This window comes from Lampetra fluviatilis, chromosome 39 (genome assembly GCF_964198595.1).
Source record: "Lampetra fluviatilis chromosome 39, kcLamFluv1.1, whole genome shotgun sequence".
NCBI classification, from domain to species: domain Eukaryota; kingdom Metazoa; phylum Chordata; class Hyperoartia; order Petromyzontiformes; family Petromyzontidae; genus Lampetra; species Lampetra fluviatilis.
Window position 1 is genome coordinate 1,644,406 of NC_136313.1, and position 14,984 is coordinate 1,659,389.

The 14,984-nt window shown below is 44.8% G+C and overlaps 1 protein-coding gene across 4 annotated transcripts; it reads right to left on the reverse strand.

Annotated features, from left to right (window-relative positions):
* Positions 1 to 544: 544 nt before the first annotated feature.
* Positions 545 to 14,677, reverse strand: AGGF1 (angiogenic factor with G-patch and FHA domains 1). 4 transcript variants are annotated; one of them, XM_078874402.1, is made up of 15 exons: positions 14,616 to 14,677; positions 14,341 to 14,430; positions 11,653 to 12,230; positions 10,689 to 10,791; positions 10,328 to 10,590; positions 9,696 to 9,848; positions 8,559 to 8,886; positions 7,727 to 7,832; positions 7,547 to 7,598; positions 7,351 to 7,452; positions 6,178 to 6,346; positions 5,443 to 5,525; positions 4,234 to 4,361; positions 3,141 to 3,240; positions 545 to 1,853 (listed from the first exon to the last, which is right to left on the reverse strand). In XM_078874402.1, exons 3-15 carry the CDS (start codon positions 12,193 to 12,195, stop codon positions 1,632 to 1,634), a joined length of 2,352 nt encoding a protein of 783 aa, XP_078730528.1. In that variant the 5' UTR covers positions 12,196 to 12,230; positions 14,341 to 14,430; positions 14,616 to 14,677; the 3' UTR covers positions 545 to 1,631. The 4 variants fall into 4 exon arrangements, with proteins under 4 accessions (XP_078730528.1, XP_078730527.1, XP_078730530.1 ...); XM_078874401.1 differs by having other exon boundaries at positions 7,727 to 7,835; XM_078874404.1 differs by lacking the exon at positions 8,559 to 8,886 and adding an exon at positions 9,339 to 9,408.
* Positions 14,678 to 14,984: the final 307 nt, after the last annotated feature.

Genomic DNA, 14,984 nt, shown 5'->3' on the forward strand with positions numbered 1-14,984 from the left:
GATACTCCTCCATTGCATCATGGGTTACACTTGATGACCAAAGGCCCCCCAAGCCCTCCACCGGACCTGAGAGATGAGGTCCCACAGGGCCCGACATTTTCTAGTCAAGGTTTAATTGAGCAAACTACGGTATACAATAAAAAAAAACGACACAAACGAGAAGTTAAAAACAATACAATGTATTCAATGTTTACCCCGAAGCGTGATTCGTTACGTCTCTGTGCGCCTCGCCTTTACTAAGGATATTCTCGCCACGCGTCAACTCTTATTCAAGAGGGTCCTGCACGGGGATCTTTGCGATACAATGTACTGCCCCTTTGTAAATCCAATCCAATACCGTGTCCATGATGATAATTGTTCAAACATTCTTTTAAAACACCCTCGTCAGTGTGGGTTGGCCGGGTGCAGATATACGTCGTAAATGATGTAGCCCTGACAAGGAATCGAACTCGAGACATCAAGTTTGTAATACAGGGTGCGAACCACGACACTGACACTCCCATATCAAAACCTAAACATCGAATAGCGCCAAATAAAGCATCGACACAATACGTTTGAAGCATTTTTTTTATTTATACACATGTGCTGGTACCATGCCAAATGTGAACATTTTTTGTGTAAAATTCATGGCCATATACAGATTACAATACGGGTACTTTCGATTACTACTTCTAAATGAATCATTCAAAAATATTTTACATTCAAATGTATCAAAACAATATAACACAACCTATACATGTACAAAGATGCATTTGAAACAGAACTCGAGAGAATTTGCATAAAAGTACGTTTTATTCTCTTTCATTAGTTTTCATCTGGCATCTGACGAATTTACAGCAAAATTACTATGAATTCAGTAATTTTGCTGTAAATTCAGTAATTTTGCTGTGGCTGTTCCCCCTGATGACGGAAGCTTGTGTTGCCTCCAAAACGTCGTTATTTAATTAAGTTATTTTCATTTTATTTTTCATCTACGTGACTTTATCGAAATATCCAAATAGTATGGATCCTTGCAGTTACGAAAACCTCAAATCTATAATCACCCTTGGTCACTTTGCTTGCTTGATACACACATTCCTGGCTCCAAATCCGAATTTTCTAGCTTGATTGAGCTCCTCTCGAAGTTTCTCTGTCACCCCTTTACCTTTAGTTGGGCTCACACATGAGCCAACAGTTGCACAACCAAATCACTCAAAATAGCTTGCAAATAGTGGTTGTCTCTACTGTGAGCAACCAGTTGCACAAGTGAATCTTGATTTAAAGCTTTCGTGACTGCAGGGATTCATATTCTTGGTTCTTTCGGTAAAGTCACGTAGAAGGGAAATAATAAAATATTAATATAAAACAATAAAAATTCTCACGTTTCGACTGCAACACAAGCAATCATTATCAGGTGTGAAGCGTCGTGAGAATTTTTATTGTTTTATACTAATATTATTTTATTATTTCCCTTCTACGTGACTTTACCGAAAGAACCAAGAATATGCTCACAAATGGTTCAGAAAAAAAAGTACATCCAAGCGTTTTTTTTAAATACTTCCCAGTACAGAATACAAAATGTACTTCCTGCATTCATCTGCATGTTTACAAATATACACCGCTCCTTAATGTATACACAATAGACGACATCATCAAGTTTTCTTTCCACTCCCTAAGACCCACTGGCCCTTCTTAGGAGGATGAGGAGGAGCAGCAGCTTTGCTCTTTTGCGTCGCAAACGATTCGAATCGCTCCCGTGCCTTTTCCCAGTTCTGGGCCCGGCGGCTGTTTCCGGCCGCCAGGAGCGGAGAGTCCGCTGGGAGTTGAGGCGCCGAGCCCAGCCCTGCCTGTTTGTTCATCGCATGCGGCTTGATCTGCAGCAAAACAAAGGGGGGGGGGGGGGGGGGGTACGAAGGGGTCACATTTCCCAAATGTCAACGATAGAACACAAAAAACGTGCAATTAAATGTTGTGTCATACTCTTAGGTTTTTTCGATAAAGTCACGTAGGTAAAAAATTTAAATTAATAAAAGTAAAATAAAATAAAAATCACAACGTTTCGGAGGCAACACAAGCATCCGTCTTCAGGTGGAACCGTCACAGCACTTGATACAGCAATCGTGCTGTGACGGTTCCACCTGAAGACGGAAGCTTGTGTTGCCTCCGAAACGTCGTGATTTTTATTCTATTTTACTTTTATTAATTAATTTTTTACCTACGTGACTTTACCGAAAAAACCTAAGAATATTAATCCTTGCAGTCACGAAAGCTTCAAATCTAGAGTTGTGTCATACGTTATGAAGTTAAGCATCCAATTCATCACGATTGTTGTATTGTGGGACCACAAACAATGACAATGGCTTGAGGCCTTCAACCAGCAAGGGGACTGATCAAGGCTAATGATGATGATGAAAGTTTCACAACAGTAAAAGCTTACTTATGCAGCACTGTTCCGCTTAATATGCATTTAACAAATAAAGCAGTTTAATACAATTTTGTACTGTGCCGACAAGCACGATATTTTAGTTACGTCAAAGCTAAAAAAACATTTTGCATCAGCCTGCCAGTGTGATAACTCAAGTACAGGCTGTGGTAAAGTTGAGTAACTCGTAATTTCAGGACCACGTTGTAAATATTGTTTACTGCATAATACAAGCCAAGTGTGTTCAGACCAATGTGGACATGTTCAGGAACGTTCAAGCATCCTGTGCGAAACGGATTTAGATGTATCATACACAGTTGGAGCATCTGTTACTGGTAGGAACCACCTGGTTCCACCAGCCCACAGGGGATTATTGTGTTCGTCCGTCGTGCATCCAAAAATGGGAGGGGTCGGGCTGGGTGGAGAGGGGAGAGTGGGGAGGGGCTGGGTGGGGAGGGTGGGGAGGGTGGGGCTGGGTGGGAGGGGTGGGGAGGGGCTGGTCACCCCGTGGTGCCCTTATAAAACTCAATGTTTAACCTACTCACGCCGGCTTGTGCCCGCCCTCAGTCGGCCATATTTGCGAAATACACCACGCCGCCGTTGACCCTGGCCATTGACCGAGCAACCCAACGTTCCTACCAGCTCCCTCCGCAGGAACGTGTAATAATGTATTGTATCGATGTATGGTTCCTGCTTTTTGCCACACCCTGTACAAGTGTGTGTGTGTGGTGGCACCAACCGGTTCCTTAATGCCAGCACTGTCCCTTCCCAGGCCCTCTCCGTGCTTCCATCCCATCTTCTCAAGCAGCTTCCGCCCCTTGTTCCCTCTGTCGATCTCCCTGTAGGACAGAATGGCCGTCAAGCAGTAACATGGCTGGGCTACATGCTATGAAACTAAAAAAATGTTTTACCAGGTAAGGCCCACTGAGTTATACATCTCCATTTTAAGAAGCGACCTGGTCACAAATGATAGCTCAACTAAGTGGCTTATCACGTGAAAATGTATAGTAGTCAAATGCTCTAAAAAGGGATGTTTCTGAATGTGAGGGTAAAACCGGAGTACCCGGATAAAAATTCACGCAACCACAGGGAGAACATGCAAACTCCAAATATACAGGCATCAGGGTCGGGACCGAATCCACGACCTCCTGTATACCAGGCGAGGTAGTTAAAATCTCGCCACAGTGGCGCCCCTTTCATCATTTAATTAAGATTGTATCCTTTATGCATTTTATTAGTGGTTCATAAACTGCACTGTGACCCCAGCAACCGCTAGCCATGGCTACCATCAGTGGCGAGTCCAAACTGATCCAGGCAACCACACTTTTGTCTACCTGCACTGACCATCGGGGTCAAATATGGTCAAACAATTCCCAGAACCGACACAGCTTTTATCTAGCAGGGGAATGACAAAGGGCAGTACATTAAGCTAAAGAAAATTTTGTAATGTCGCATGTGCTTTTAAATAACGATGTTGTTAAAGCGTAACCAACAAAGATACACACTTTCAGACTGGTAATTTTATTGTGAACGCTGCTTAGGGGCTAACGGACAGCATATATCTTCTTGGTTCTTTCGGTAAAGTCACGTAGAAGGGAAGTAATAAAATAATAAAAATAAAACATAATAAAATAAAATAATTCTCACGACGTTTCGGCTACAACGCAAGCAGCCGTCTTCAGGTGAAGAATGAGACACTTTACCGAAAGAACCAAGAAGATGAATCCCTGCAGTCACGAAAGCTTTAAATCGAAATTGGACAGCATATAATGCTTTCCACACAAGGTGGTGCTCAGGACATAGACCCCCCCAAGTGTGTGCAGCTCACACACTCGTGCAAGGAGGCCGGCGCGTCGTCCTTGTGGTGGGGGTGCTCGCTCCCCACGGTGCGTCTGCGCTGCTCTGCACGGTTCGCGTACTTGGAGTTGTTGAGCACCTCCTGGTCCTCGTGCGCACCCCCCTAACGCACCCACACAGGAGGTACGGGCCAGAGACGGTTAACCGAAGGAAAACTCAACTTACATGTAGAATTAGGTAAAGGTGCAGATCTGCAATCGCTTGCACGTGCCACTGCTGGCAGAAGGGCATCCAATGGAGTGAGCTGTAGGTAGCGCCTCTTGAGTGTATTTGGCCGATTCTTCCACACAGCCAGACGTCTTGAAAGAGATCAGGAGTAGCCACAGTTTTCTCCACTACACAAGACCTGCCGATCTAACTGTAGTGGACACATGTGTGCTGGTGAGACAGGGGTGGATTTAATAAACATGTCCTTTGTTTCAAATGGATATACAGTACAGGCGTGTCTCACTAAATCAGTGGTCTTTCTACAAGAATCATTTTTATTTATCAATTTGGATGGCTGGCGGCGTAAATTATTTGCGAACGCCGAGGACAGGCACCTGCAATCACAGTGGTTTTTCGACTGTGTGGCAAGTGTTACATTTGATGTTGTATTACTTTATATTAAAATAAAAAAAATCGTATTTCTCACGTAAAAAAAATCGTTCAAGATTGGAAAATTTTGGGGCCGAAACAGCTCAGCTTTTAACATGAGATCATTGGGAAAACGATGATCGTTACACGAGTCTTCGTACTTCACAGAATGTTTTGATGTTGAACTTCTTTCGTATCTCGCTCGTTAAGCGATTCACGCCTGTGTAACGTAGCAACAAATGTGAAAATATCCGATTCGTGAAAACCTATAGAGAACATGCAAATACAGGTTACTGGAAAAAAATAATGCGCAAACTGCTATAAACATGGCGAACTGCTTTGCTGTGCTTCAGAAGTGAATGTACGTGATATTAAAAACGCATTACTGTGTGTGAAACGATCGAATTGTGAACATCTTTAGAAAATTTGTGACACCATGCACAGAGCGGATAGGTGACATTCAGATGTGACTTTACACTTCCGAGTGCAGATTTACACATTTAAACGCGCTTGTTGTTGTGTATGGTCGTTTGGTCCTACGATGACAAATACTGCAGGAAGAAAATGTCAAGAATGTAATTTGAGGAGTCGCGAAATTCTGCCAATACCTGAAGGCCATATTTTGCTTTCATCTGTTTCAACTCCTTGAGGCGAATTTTCTCCTTCTCTTTCTTGCTCAGCAACGAAAAACCTTGTGTGGGTACAGTGATGCACACACAACAACTTCAATTCTGACGATTGCATTTTTATACAGCCAATTTCCAGGCAATAGCAAAATATAAACAAACCAACATTTCAGGGAACCCCCTCCCCCCCAGACAACACTGGAAGCTAAAGGTTAACAAGAGCAAGATATGTTAATCATTTGAATGAAATCGGTAAAGAAAATATTTGTGAAATGGGTGTTTTGTGTGAAATGATTCAGTGAGTGAAATTTATCAAACTTGCCTATGATCTAAGCAGCACTATGACAAGACTAAATTAACTAGTCTGAACGAAGAAAACGGACTAAGATGATTGATGCTATTAGAGACTGCTATGCACCGAGGAAGGCAAACAAAATGGTAATTGGCTATATATACAACAAATAATTAGTGAGTTAATTGATTAGCTCATATTGCTCATATTCAGAGAGTGGGGAAATTGCCTACCCTCACACCAACATTTCATAACGAAGAGTAGGGCTACTTTTTTTGTTTACTGGTTGAGCTGATTCGACTAAGGGAATGATGACGAACGAGATCCACAAAGAATGTGACTAAAATACAAATTATGATGAATGTAACACTGGTAAGGCTATTAGCTAACCAGCAGATGTGCGTTTGCTGTGCATGCTAGCTTACCAGTCTGTGGAGCTTGCTTCTGGTTCAGACGCAGGTGCGCGATTACTTGCCCCGGCTCGCAGCCATCGCATGTCTCGGAGGCAGGGTGGATGTGGAAGGAGAGCACAGTCTCCCCAAACTTCACCTCATCACCATGGTCCAGGGGGTGGGGGTCGCTGTGCTCTTTTGGCTGAAGAGAGGAAAGTTCGGATAGGTTGATCGTTAGTCTGTGTGTTCGACTTGCATAACCTAATCCCAGTGCTGCACCGGACCCAACTTCGGATCCACCGACACATAAGCCCATGTCTCCCTTCCTCCTCCCCCTCTCTAGCGCTGTTCGTAGCCCGTTTTATATGCTGCTCTACACAATAGGTACCATACCAGGACCTACTCAGGAACTTGCTGGGCCTCTTAAATTAATCACCACCTGCTGTTAATCTTCCCCCCTCCCCCTAAATTAACTCACCAACACAATGCACATCAACTTCACCCGTAAGAGACTTGCATAAGGAATCTTTACGAGGTGGGCTGGGTGACACACAGGACAAAGAGCTGAGCTTCCACCCAGAGATCCTGGGTTCAAATGCAGGCTGCCACCTATGATCAAACCGGGAGCTGAAGGTGTAGCAAGTCGATGATCTAATCATGGTAAAAATTGACTGCACACAAATATACATCACGTTAGATTAAATCTGACTCCGCACGTAATGTGGCAAACTTCTCTCGCGTAGTAGAACGGGTGACACATTGCTGGCCTCCAAGGCATGGACCAGGTCACTTGAAAGGCTCTCAGAGGTAGCTTTGTGATATCTGTTTCTGTTGGATCTTCTCTTACACAAAGGCTTGCAATGTTCTGCGAGAGTTCGAAATAGTTTATTTGTCCCGTGACATGACGCCGATAGCGCAATCAGAATAATACTGGGGAAAAATGTAAAAAAATTCAATAAGAGAGCTTTACAATCCTACTCACCTTTCATATGAATATAACTGAACCCACTATCATTTGTGTCACTGTTACCATCCCATATCACCTCCGATTAGCACGATTGGCTACATACGGTGCTGAAGAAGTTCAACATACTTACGTCACCAGAAATAATCGGCTTGTTTGCAACTTGCCAGCTCTGACATATTTAAGATTGTGATTGAACAATGTCTTAAATAATGAAATTTGTTTTGCTGTGTGTGCAGTACCTGCAGGATTCTGTTTCCATTGATGATAGTCCCGTTCTGGCTGCCCTGGTCCATGAGGACATACTTCTGCCTCTCAGGGTCAAAGTGCACTTCTGCATGAAACTACCGAAGGGAAAAAAAGATATACAATGATATTGCAAACACTGAAGGATAATTGCTTATCTTCTATAAACAATGTGCTCCATTAGCTTCATACCTTGCTGACACCCATTTCTGGAATGCTGATGGTGTGGTCCATGTCCTTTGCCCTGAAATTCAAAATAGATGTATCTATCAAATCAGGACATCTGTCTGTGTCTTCGGGAAAACAACACCTATAAAAGGGGGGATTTCTCAAATGTCCGAGTTTCAGTCACTGATGTGGCAGGGATCATACCTGCCGATAGTGGCGATGGTGTCCGATGTGATGATGAAGAGAGTGCCCAGATTGAGAACTGGAGAGCGAACCACCATCACCCTGATGCAGGGTGGCCACTGCTGCTCTACTTTAGCGCAAGAGAAACATCAAAAGCGGTTAATTTAAATACCAATTAACCAGCAAAACAACACCAGTACTAGTCTGGCAGTTTTACTTTTTTTTAAACAGGAACACATATCTGTGAAATCTAAGTAAACAACACGTGACTAAATCACCCGTAATGTAGCCAATCTCGTCAGATCTCGTAAGTAGGATTGAGCCGGGATGGTTCTTGGACGGTCGACTTAAGTCGTGGGCAGCAGAGGAAGTACAGACACATTCAGTGTTGTACTGTGATTCTACGCTCCTACATTTATTATCCTTGCCATCAGAAATCAGGCACTGACCCACACTGGTGAAGTACAGTCAAACAACACACCTTGTGGATCGTGGGGAGGTCCTCATCAACCATTGAACTGACAAAATGGCTTTACATGTAAGTATCTGTGACAATAAAATAAAACATAATAAAATAATTCTCACAGACCTGGTCTTCACCTGAGGACGGCTGCTTGCGTTGTGGCCGAAACGTCGTGAGAATTATTTAATGTTTTATTTTATTATTTTATTATTTCCATTCTACGTGACTTTACCGAAAGAACCAAGAAGATGAATCCCTGCAGTCATGAAAGCTTTAAATCGAAATGTATCTGTGACAACCTAAGTATGGTGATAATAGTGCCATTATTTACATGTTCGTTCACGCCCCGATTGACACTTGCAATATTTATCATCTTGAACATGTAATCACCTTCCGAGTCATCGCAGACGTTACTTTGGGTGCTGCTATCGGAGGAGCTGTGGCTACTGGTCGAGGCGGAGTCTTCAGAGTCCGATATCTCGCCCTCCTCCGTCTCGCTACCACGCTCTGTGGAACTACTCCTCCGCCTGCGCCTCCTCCTCTTTTCCCTCCTTTCCCTTTCCTCATCTTCATCGTCCGTGATACAGTCGACGGCGGCCTTTCTGTGGTGCCGCCCCGATGTTTTGAGCCGCTTTTTAGACCTCTCCCGCTCTGCCTCCCGGCCACGTTTCCGCTCCCTGCTGCGCCGCTTTGGACTACGGCGAGCTTTTTCTTCTTTCTTGAAAGCCAAAACAGAAAATATCGACAATCACTATGTTTTGCTTTCAAGAATGATCGCTGTGTTAAAATTCAATTTGCGAGGTTAATCAATTGAAGGAATCTGTCAATACAAATGAGTAGTGACATTCATTGCAATAATAGTTTACTGCAGTATATTCCGAATGAAGCGCGTGGCCAATTAGAAAGGAGGTTTGCATGTAACCAAACAGCAGCTAGAGCGGAAACTTTGGTGCTAAAATAATAGCCTCAACTGCCCTATCTTGCCACACTATGCAATTCAATAAGATGTAAATCAATCAATCTTTATTTTACGTGCCAATATCGCCCTCAATAAAGTAGGCAACAGTGCATTTTCAAAATTTACTGAAAATGAAAAATATATGTATTGCAGTTTAAGCAAATAAAAATTGTACTGTAGTATGTGTAAAGAAAATGAAAAATATTGTTTACCATCAAAATGGCCAGAGTATCCAGATAGGTTCAGATTTTTCAATGAGCCTGTCACCTTATAGAGCTCTGCCTAATCAAAACAAAAATTACAGATGTAGAAATCAATACTCTGAAGAATTTGTTATAAAATATCACGTTTATCATGTATATTTATAGTACTACAAGCACATGACTTTTCTTCACAAAAGCTGCTGTTTGGTTTGCAATACCTTCCATGCTATTAATAGCGCACAATTAGACTCGTTCAGTAACACACACCTCACATTATATCCCCACCATATTTGTTATTATATTCAAGTCCACACTCAAAATACAGAACCAACAGCAATGAGCAGTCAGCCAATGTAAAGTTCTCACCTCCAAATCCTTTTTCTTAGTTTTTTTCTTCTTGGTTTTGGTGGTGCCCTCTGCTGGCTGGAGGTCAACCGACGTGTAGTATTCATATGTACCCTTCTCGCTGTCAAAGTAATAGTAATGCCCGTTGTTGGGGTCATAATACATTTGTGTGGTCTGTAAAAATACAAAACACAAACATTTATATCTGGAGGAACAGATTCGATAGTTTAAGCAATGGTGCGAAACATACGTGTGGAAGGCCCAACAGTCAACCAACAATAAATGGTGTTCAGTCTTCTGGTTAAATTAGTTAAAAACTGCCACAAAATATCTACAGCCCTCTTGTCACTCTGCTGCTGGATGAGGACCAGCTCACACCGTATCAGTCTAGGGGTTGATTAACCACAAACTGCAACACATAAATATTTTTGGTCTACAAGCACAAATAACTTACTTTAACCAAATATAATTAGCACTGCATTGCAAGAGAAAATTGTTATGTAAAATGTTTGGTACAATTACCCTTCCTTGCAATAGAGGACAGCAATTGACCGACTTAAAAAGTTGTAAATCCCATTTTACAGCCACAGGCAGGGGAAGAATAATTCCACTTAAAATTACATGGGCGGACAATGCAGGAACGGTGGGCTTACAGCGTCGTAGTAGAACCCCGTGGTGTAGTCGTAGTACAGTCCCGTTCCCTCGTCGTACACCATGCCCGACTGCTGCATGGCGTCCTCGGCCGCTGCTCGTAGGCTGTCCGCCAACGACACCCCCTCCGCCTCCGCCTCTGCAGCTGCGGCTTCCACGGTCGGATTTTGAATCCGTGATGTTGAATTTTCCAGAGGCTGCTGCGGCTGCTGCTCAGACTCCGCCGCCTCTACTGATTGATACTCCGAAAGCCCATACTCGTAGCCTGCGGTACAACAATTAAAAACGTCGATCTTGTCAAAGCATGCGATGCGTCATTGCGCTAAGAAAAAACAATAATAACAATCCAAAGTGTCTATTTACCAAGCTGGGCAGTGTCGGCAGTGTCATCAGTTTGGGTTTCCGCATTCGTCTTCTGCCTCCGACACTTCTTCAATTCGTGCACCTGCTTGCTAAGCACCTCCACCTGTCAAAACACAAACATGCCACCAGCACTATGTGAAATATAAACAAATTATTGCCAAAGATGCTCTTAAATTTTTATTTAAAGCCTTCGTGACTGCAGGGATTCATATTCTTGGTTCTTTCGGTAAAGTCACGTAGAAGGGAAATAATAAAATAATATTAATATAAAACAATAAAAATTCTCACGACGTTTCGACTGCTGTGGATTTCACACCTGATGATGATTGCTTGTGTTGCAGTCGAAACGTCGTGAGAATTTTTATTGTTTTATATTAATATTATTTTATTATTTCCCTTCTACGGGACTTTACCGAAAGAACGTGTCAAGGCAAGCGATTTTCAGTCACTTTCATTACAACTGGCGACCAAGTTATTTTTGTGTGTAATAATCAAGCATGTGGAATAGTGAGAGGAGCAGTGCTATTACATGGTGCAGAGATGTGGGCACTGAGGAAGTGTGCTTGAAAGAATAAAGGTGAGAATGCGGAGACAGATGCTGGGAAGAAACAAGTACCTCCGATTAGCACGGTGGGCTACGTATGGTGCGAAAGATGTTATACATACAAAGGAGGTGGAATGAAGAAGTCATAGCCTTAGCAGAGGTTGCGAATATTTTCTAAAAGGAAAGGGAGGCTAGAGAAGAGGCAAAGAAGATGCAATTAGAAGGGCTATGTAGATTCCAGTGCAGGACAGAACAAGTATAAGGAGACAAAAGGTGAAAGAGAAGAATGTAGTTGAATGAGATATGGGGGTGGATGTTACGAGATAAGAGGCGCAGAATAGATGTACAAAAAGGCCATCTAAGTAGCCGACAGCATACTTTATAAGATTGAACACATGACTTCGAAGAATGATTTGGCACCTGAGCACGCAGATCATCATTGTAGCGCTGAACTGTGCCGTGAAGCTGCTCGGCTTTCTGCAGCCGCTTACGGCACAGAATCAGCTCTCTCCGCAGGATCTCTGCGTCCTCCGGAAGGTCTGAGAGCTCCTCTGCTCTAACGCCATCTTCCTCAAACTCGTCATCGGTGTCCCGTGTCCCACTCTCCGCCACGGCGAAGGTCTCCTCTCCTGCGTCCCTCTCCTGCGTATCCACCTTCTCCCCTCGCTGCATCTCCGTGTGGTCGTCACCAGTGTCCCCCCATAATCCACTCTCCGCCAACGTGTGGGTCTCCTCTCCTCCATCCCCCTCCTGTGTCTCCGCACTCTCCCCTCGCCGCATCGCCGTGTGGTCTTCTTCCTCCTCCTCCTCCTGCCACGTTCCACACTGCGGTGGGTCTTCTTGTAAAGTCAACTTCTCACACTGGACACCCCACCCTTCACTTCCATTTTGTTCATGCACGTGCTCTCCGTGCAAGTTGATCTCATCTTCTCCGCACACGTCGTCCATCTCCTGTTGCTCCATTTCCTTCAAGTCTTCGTAAGTCCAGGTACAAATCTCTGCATGCACGCAATCATAATCATTCAAATTAATCATTTAAATAAAACATTTATATAAATTAGACAGCGTGCCATATTTTACGCTTGTCCACGAGAGTCTGATTAGGTTAATGCGTAACCAGTGTGGACACATTTTAGCATCTACACTGTTTGCATTATTTAGCATTTGCACATGAGCATTACAACTCATCTGCCAGGGTGGCAGTGCGATTAGAAAGATTCACTCACAATAGAAAGGTGAACCGTTCAAATCTCTGATATATCGAGGGTCGATAAACTTAAGTAGCACTTCGTGGGAAATCAAGTTATTGTCCAATGGGATAAACATTATCTTGGCATAGGAAAGTGTAAGTTCCATCACCGTCCTCGGGTTGCCAACGAGGGCGAATACCACCCAATGCTTGCTTGAGCATGGAGTGTTTACAGTGCTGATAATTGGTTCGTATTCTAACTGGTTACTTTGCGACGTTTACAGACTGCTGACATTGGTTAGCGTGTAATGGTCCTACTGGGTCAGCGATTACGCTCGTGTTTTGTGTGTTTAATGTCAAAGTGAAGAGGTCAACGTGGAATTTCCACACGGCTAGAAGCTGACAGTGACCTCCAAGCATCTGTTCTCTTTATGTAGTATCGCCACCATTTGGACTTTTAGGTCTTCTCATTGGTCACCAACCTCTGGGTGTCATTCCAGTGCCTGTCTAGGTGACTTGCACTTCTCTGTCTTGCACAAGTAATCAACCTACTCCTACTCTTACCAATCACATCCAACACCGCTTTCCCATCACGTTCTGTCCCAACTCCACATGTCCTACGCAAGTCTGAAATTTAATTCCTAGGATCATCCACGTGCAGCTATATTCAAATCTCAATATTCCTCAGTCACTTTTGTTCAAGTCCAGTCCTCTGCCCTAACCCATGCAGTAAAACAGACTACCCCTGCCTCAAGCATATCGACATAATATGCCGACTTCTTAACTCGTCCTGGATCAAAGAACATGTCTCTGTAGACAAAATAAAACCTCTACTAACCTCCACATTCTCACTTCCTACATGGGGTTTAACGATGCAGTCCCCTATGTGACCAACTATCGCAATTGTATTCAAATATATAGGGCGGCCTATAAGTCTGGCAGCATAGGTAATAAGTCTGGCATCATAGGTAACAATAACGAACTCATATACGTTTTTGTTTCTGCAGGCCCAAGATGTCTGAGTAGTAAGGAAGAACGAGTCCTGATAATTCGATTCGTGGAAAATGGTCGCTGTTGAATTTGAATGAAAGCGGTATTGCCTTTTAAATTTTTACTTTCCCTACGATTCCAGACTCATGTCACACCCTGTATATACGTACATATATACCTTAACATCGTCGTGAATGTTGCGGATACCAGTGGCTAGAGAGGAGACGCGTGAAATACACGGTACAGTCCATTGGCCGTACACAGGAGGCCCTCTTGTCAGATCCACCGCTGGATGAGCGCGAGATCGATCGGCTCACAATTGGAAGCGTGTCAGGAGGGGGGGGGGGGGTGTTGGTCTCGGCCCACTATCCCTTCGAGGGGGTCGATAAAACGACTACCACTTTGTGGGAGTGGTGGGGTGGGTGGGGGAGTGGGGTGGTGAGTGGGTGGGTGAGTGAGTGGGTGGGTGAGTGGGTGGGTGGGGTGGTGAGTGGGTGAGTGGGTGAGTGGGTGAGTGGGGTGGTGAGTGGGTGAGTGGGGTGGTGAGTGGGTGGGGTGGTGAGTGGGCGGGTGGTGAGTGGGTGAGTGGGTGGGGGGGTGGTGAGTGGGTGGGTGGTGAGTGGGGGGTGAGTGGGGGGTGAGTGGGGGATGAGTGGGGGGGGGATGAGTGGGTGGGGGGGGGATGAGTGGGTGGGGGGGGGATGAGTGGGTGGGGGGGGGATGAGTGGGTGGGGGGGTGGTGAGTGGGGGGGTGGGGGGGTGGTGAGTGGGGGGGTGCGGGGGTGTTTATAAAAAACTGACGGCGATGGTAGAGAGTCGACAGCCCGGGCATTCCACGCTCGCTCAACTTGAGCGGGCGGGGTTGGGAAATCACCGCGATTCTCGACTATTCGCCAAGTCAAATACAAACGACAACTACCGGCGTTTACCTGGTGCCGTCTCCCCGCCGCCGCCGCCGCCGCCGCGTTGTGCACGAGCCGCTTCGCCCCGACGGCCCCGCGGCCCGACCCGAGCCGCACCTGCGGTACACGGACACCATGAGGGGCATAGGGGAGGACAGCAGCAGCGTGAGGGAGAGCGACACGGCCGGAGGGTCTCACGCTGCCGAGGAGGCGGCGGCGTTGGGACGGGGGTGGTTGTTGCTGTGGCGGGACGAGGGGGGGGTGTGTTGCTGGTGGTGGTGGTGGAGGAGGCAGCGGGGAACCTGAAGCGGTTACAGCGGCGCGGGGGGACCCGACATCTTAGGCCCGCTCGTCGATTCGATTCCGCTACTGAATGCGTTTCCAGTCGGCGCGGATCGATTCCTTTTGGTCGATTTGTGGGACTTCTTTTTGGCCAGTATCGAAAGTATGAAAATATAAGAAAAAAATCAGAAATGTTGAAAATATAACAAAGTATGAAAGAATAAGAAAGGGTAAAACCTATTCAGATTTTTTCATGGATCGAATCTTTTTTTTTAAAACTGAAGTATAAGTAAAACGTCAACCACCTCGGCTTTCGCCACTAAAATTATCCTTAATAAAGGTTTTTTTTTCGTCCTTGGGTTAGATCGCGTACGTATAAATGTGTTTCG

Excerpts from the sequence above, each read along its gene's own strand:
- AGGF1 (XM_078874401.1), bottom strand. The coding sequence starts at position 12,195 with ATGGAGCAACAGGAGATGGACGACGTGTGCGGAGAAGATGAGATCAAC. Across the intron at positions 8,887-9,695 it reads CTAAGAAAAAGGATTTGGAG|AAAGAAGAAAAAGCTCGCCG; the intron begins GTGAGAACTTTA and ends TTGGCTTTCAAG. Across the intron at positions 7,599-7,726 it reads ACCATCGCCACTATCGGCAG|GGCAAAGGACATGGACCACA; the intron begins GTATGATCCCTG and ends TTTGAATTTCAG.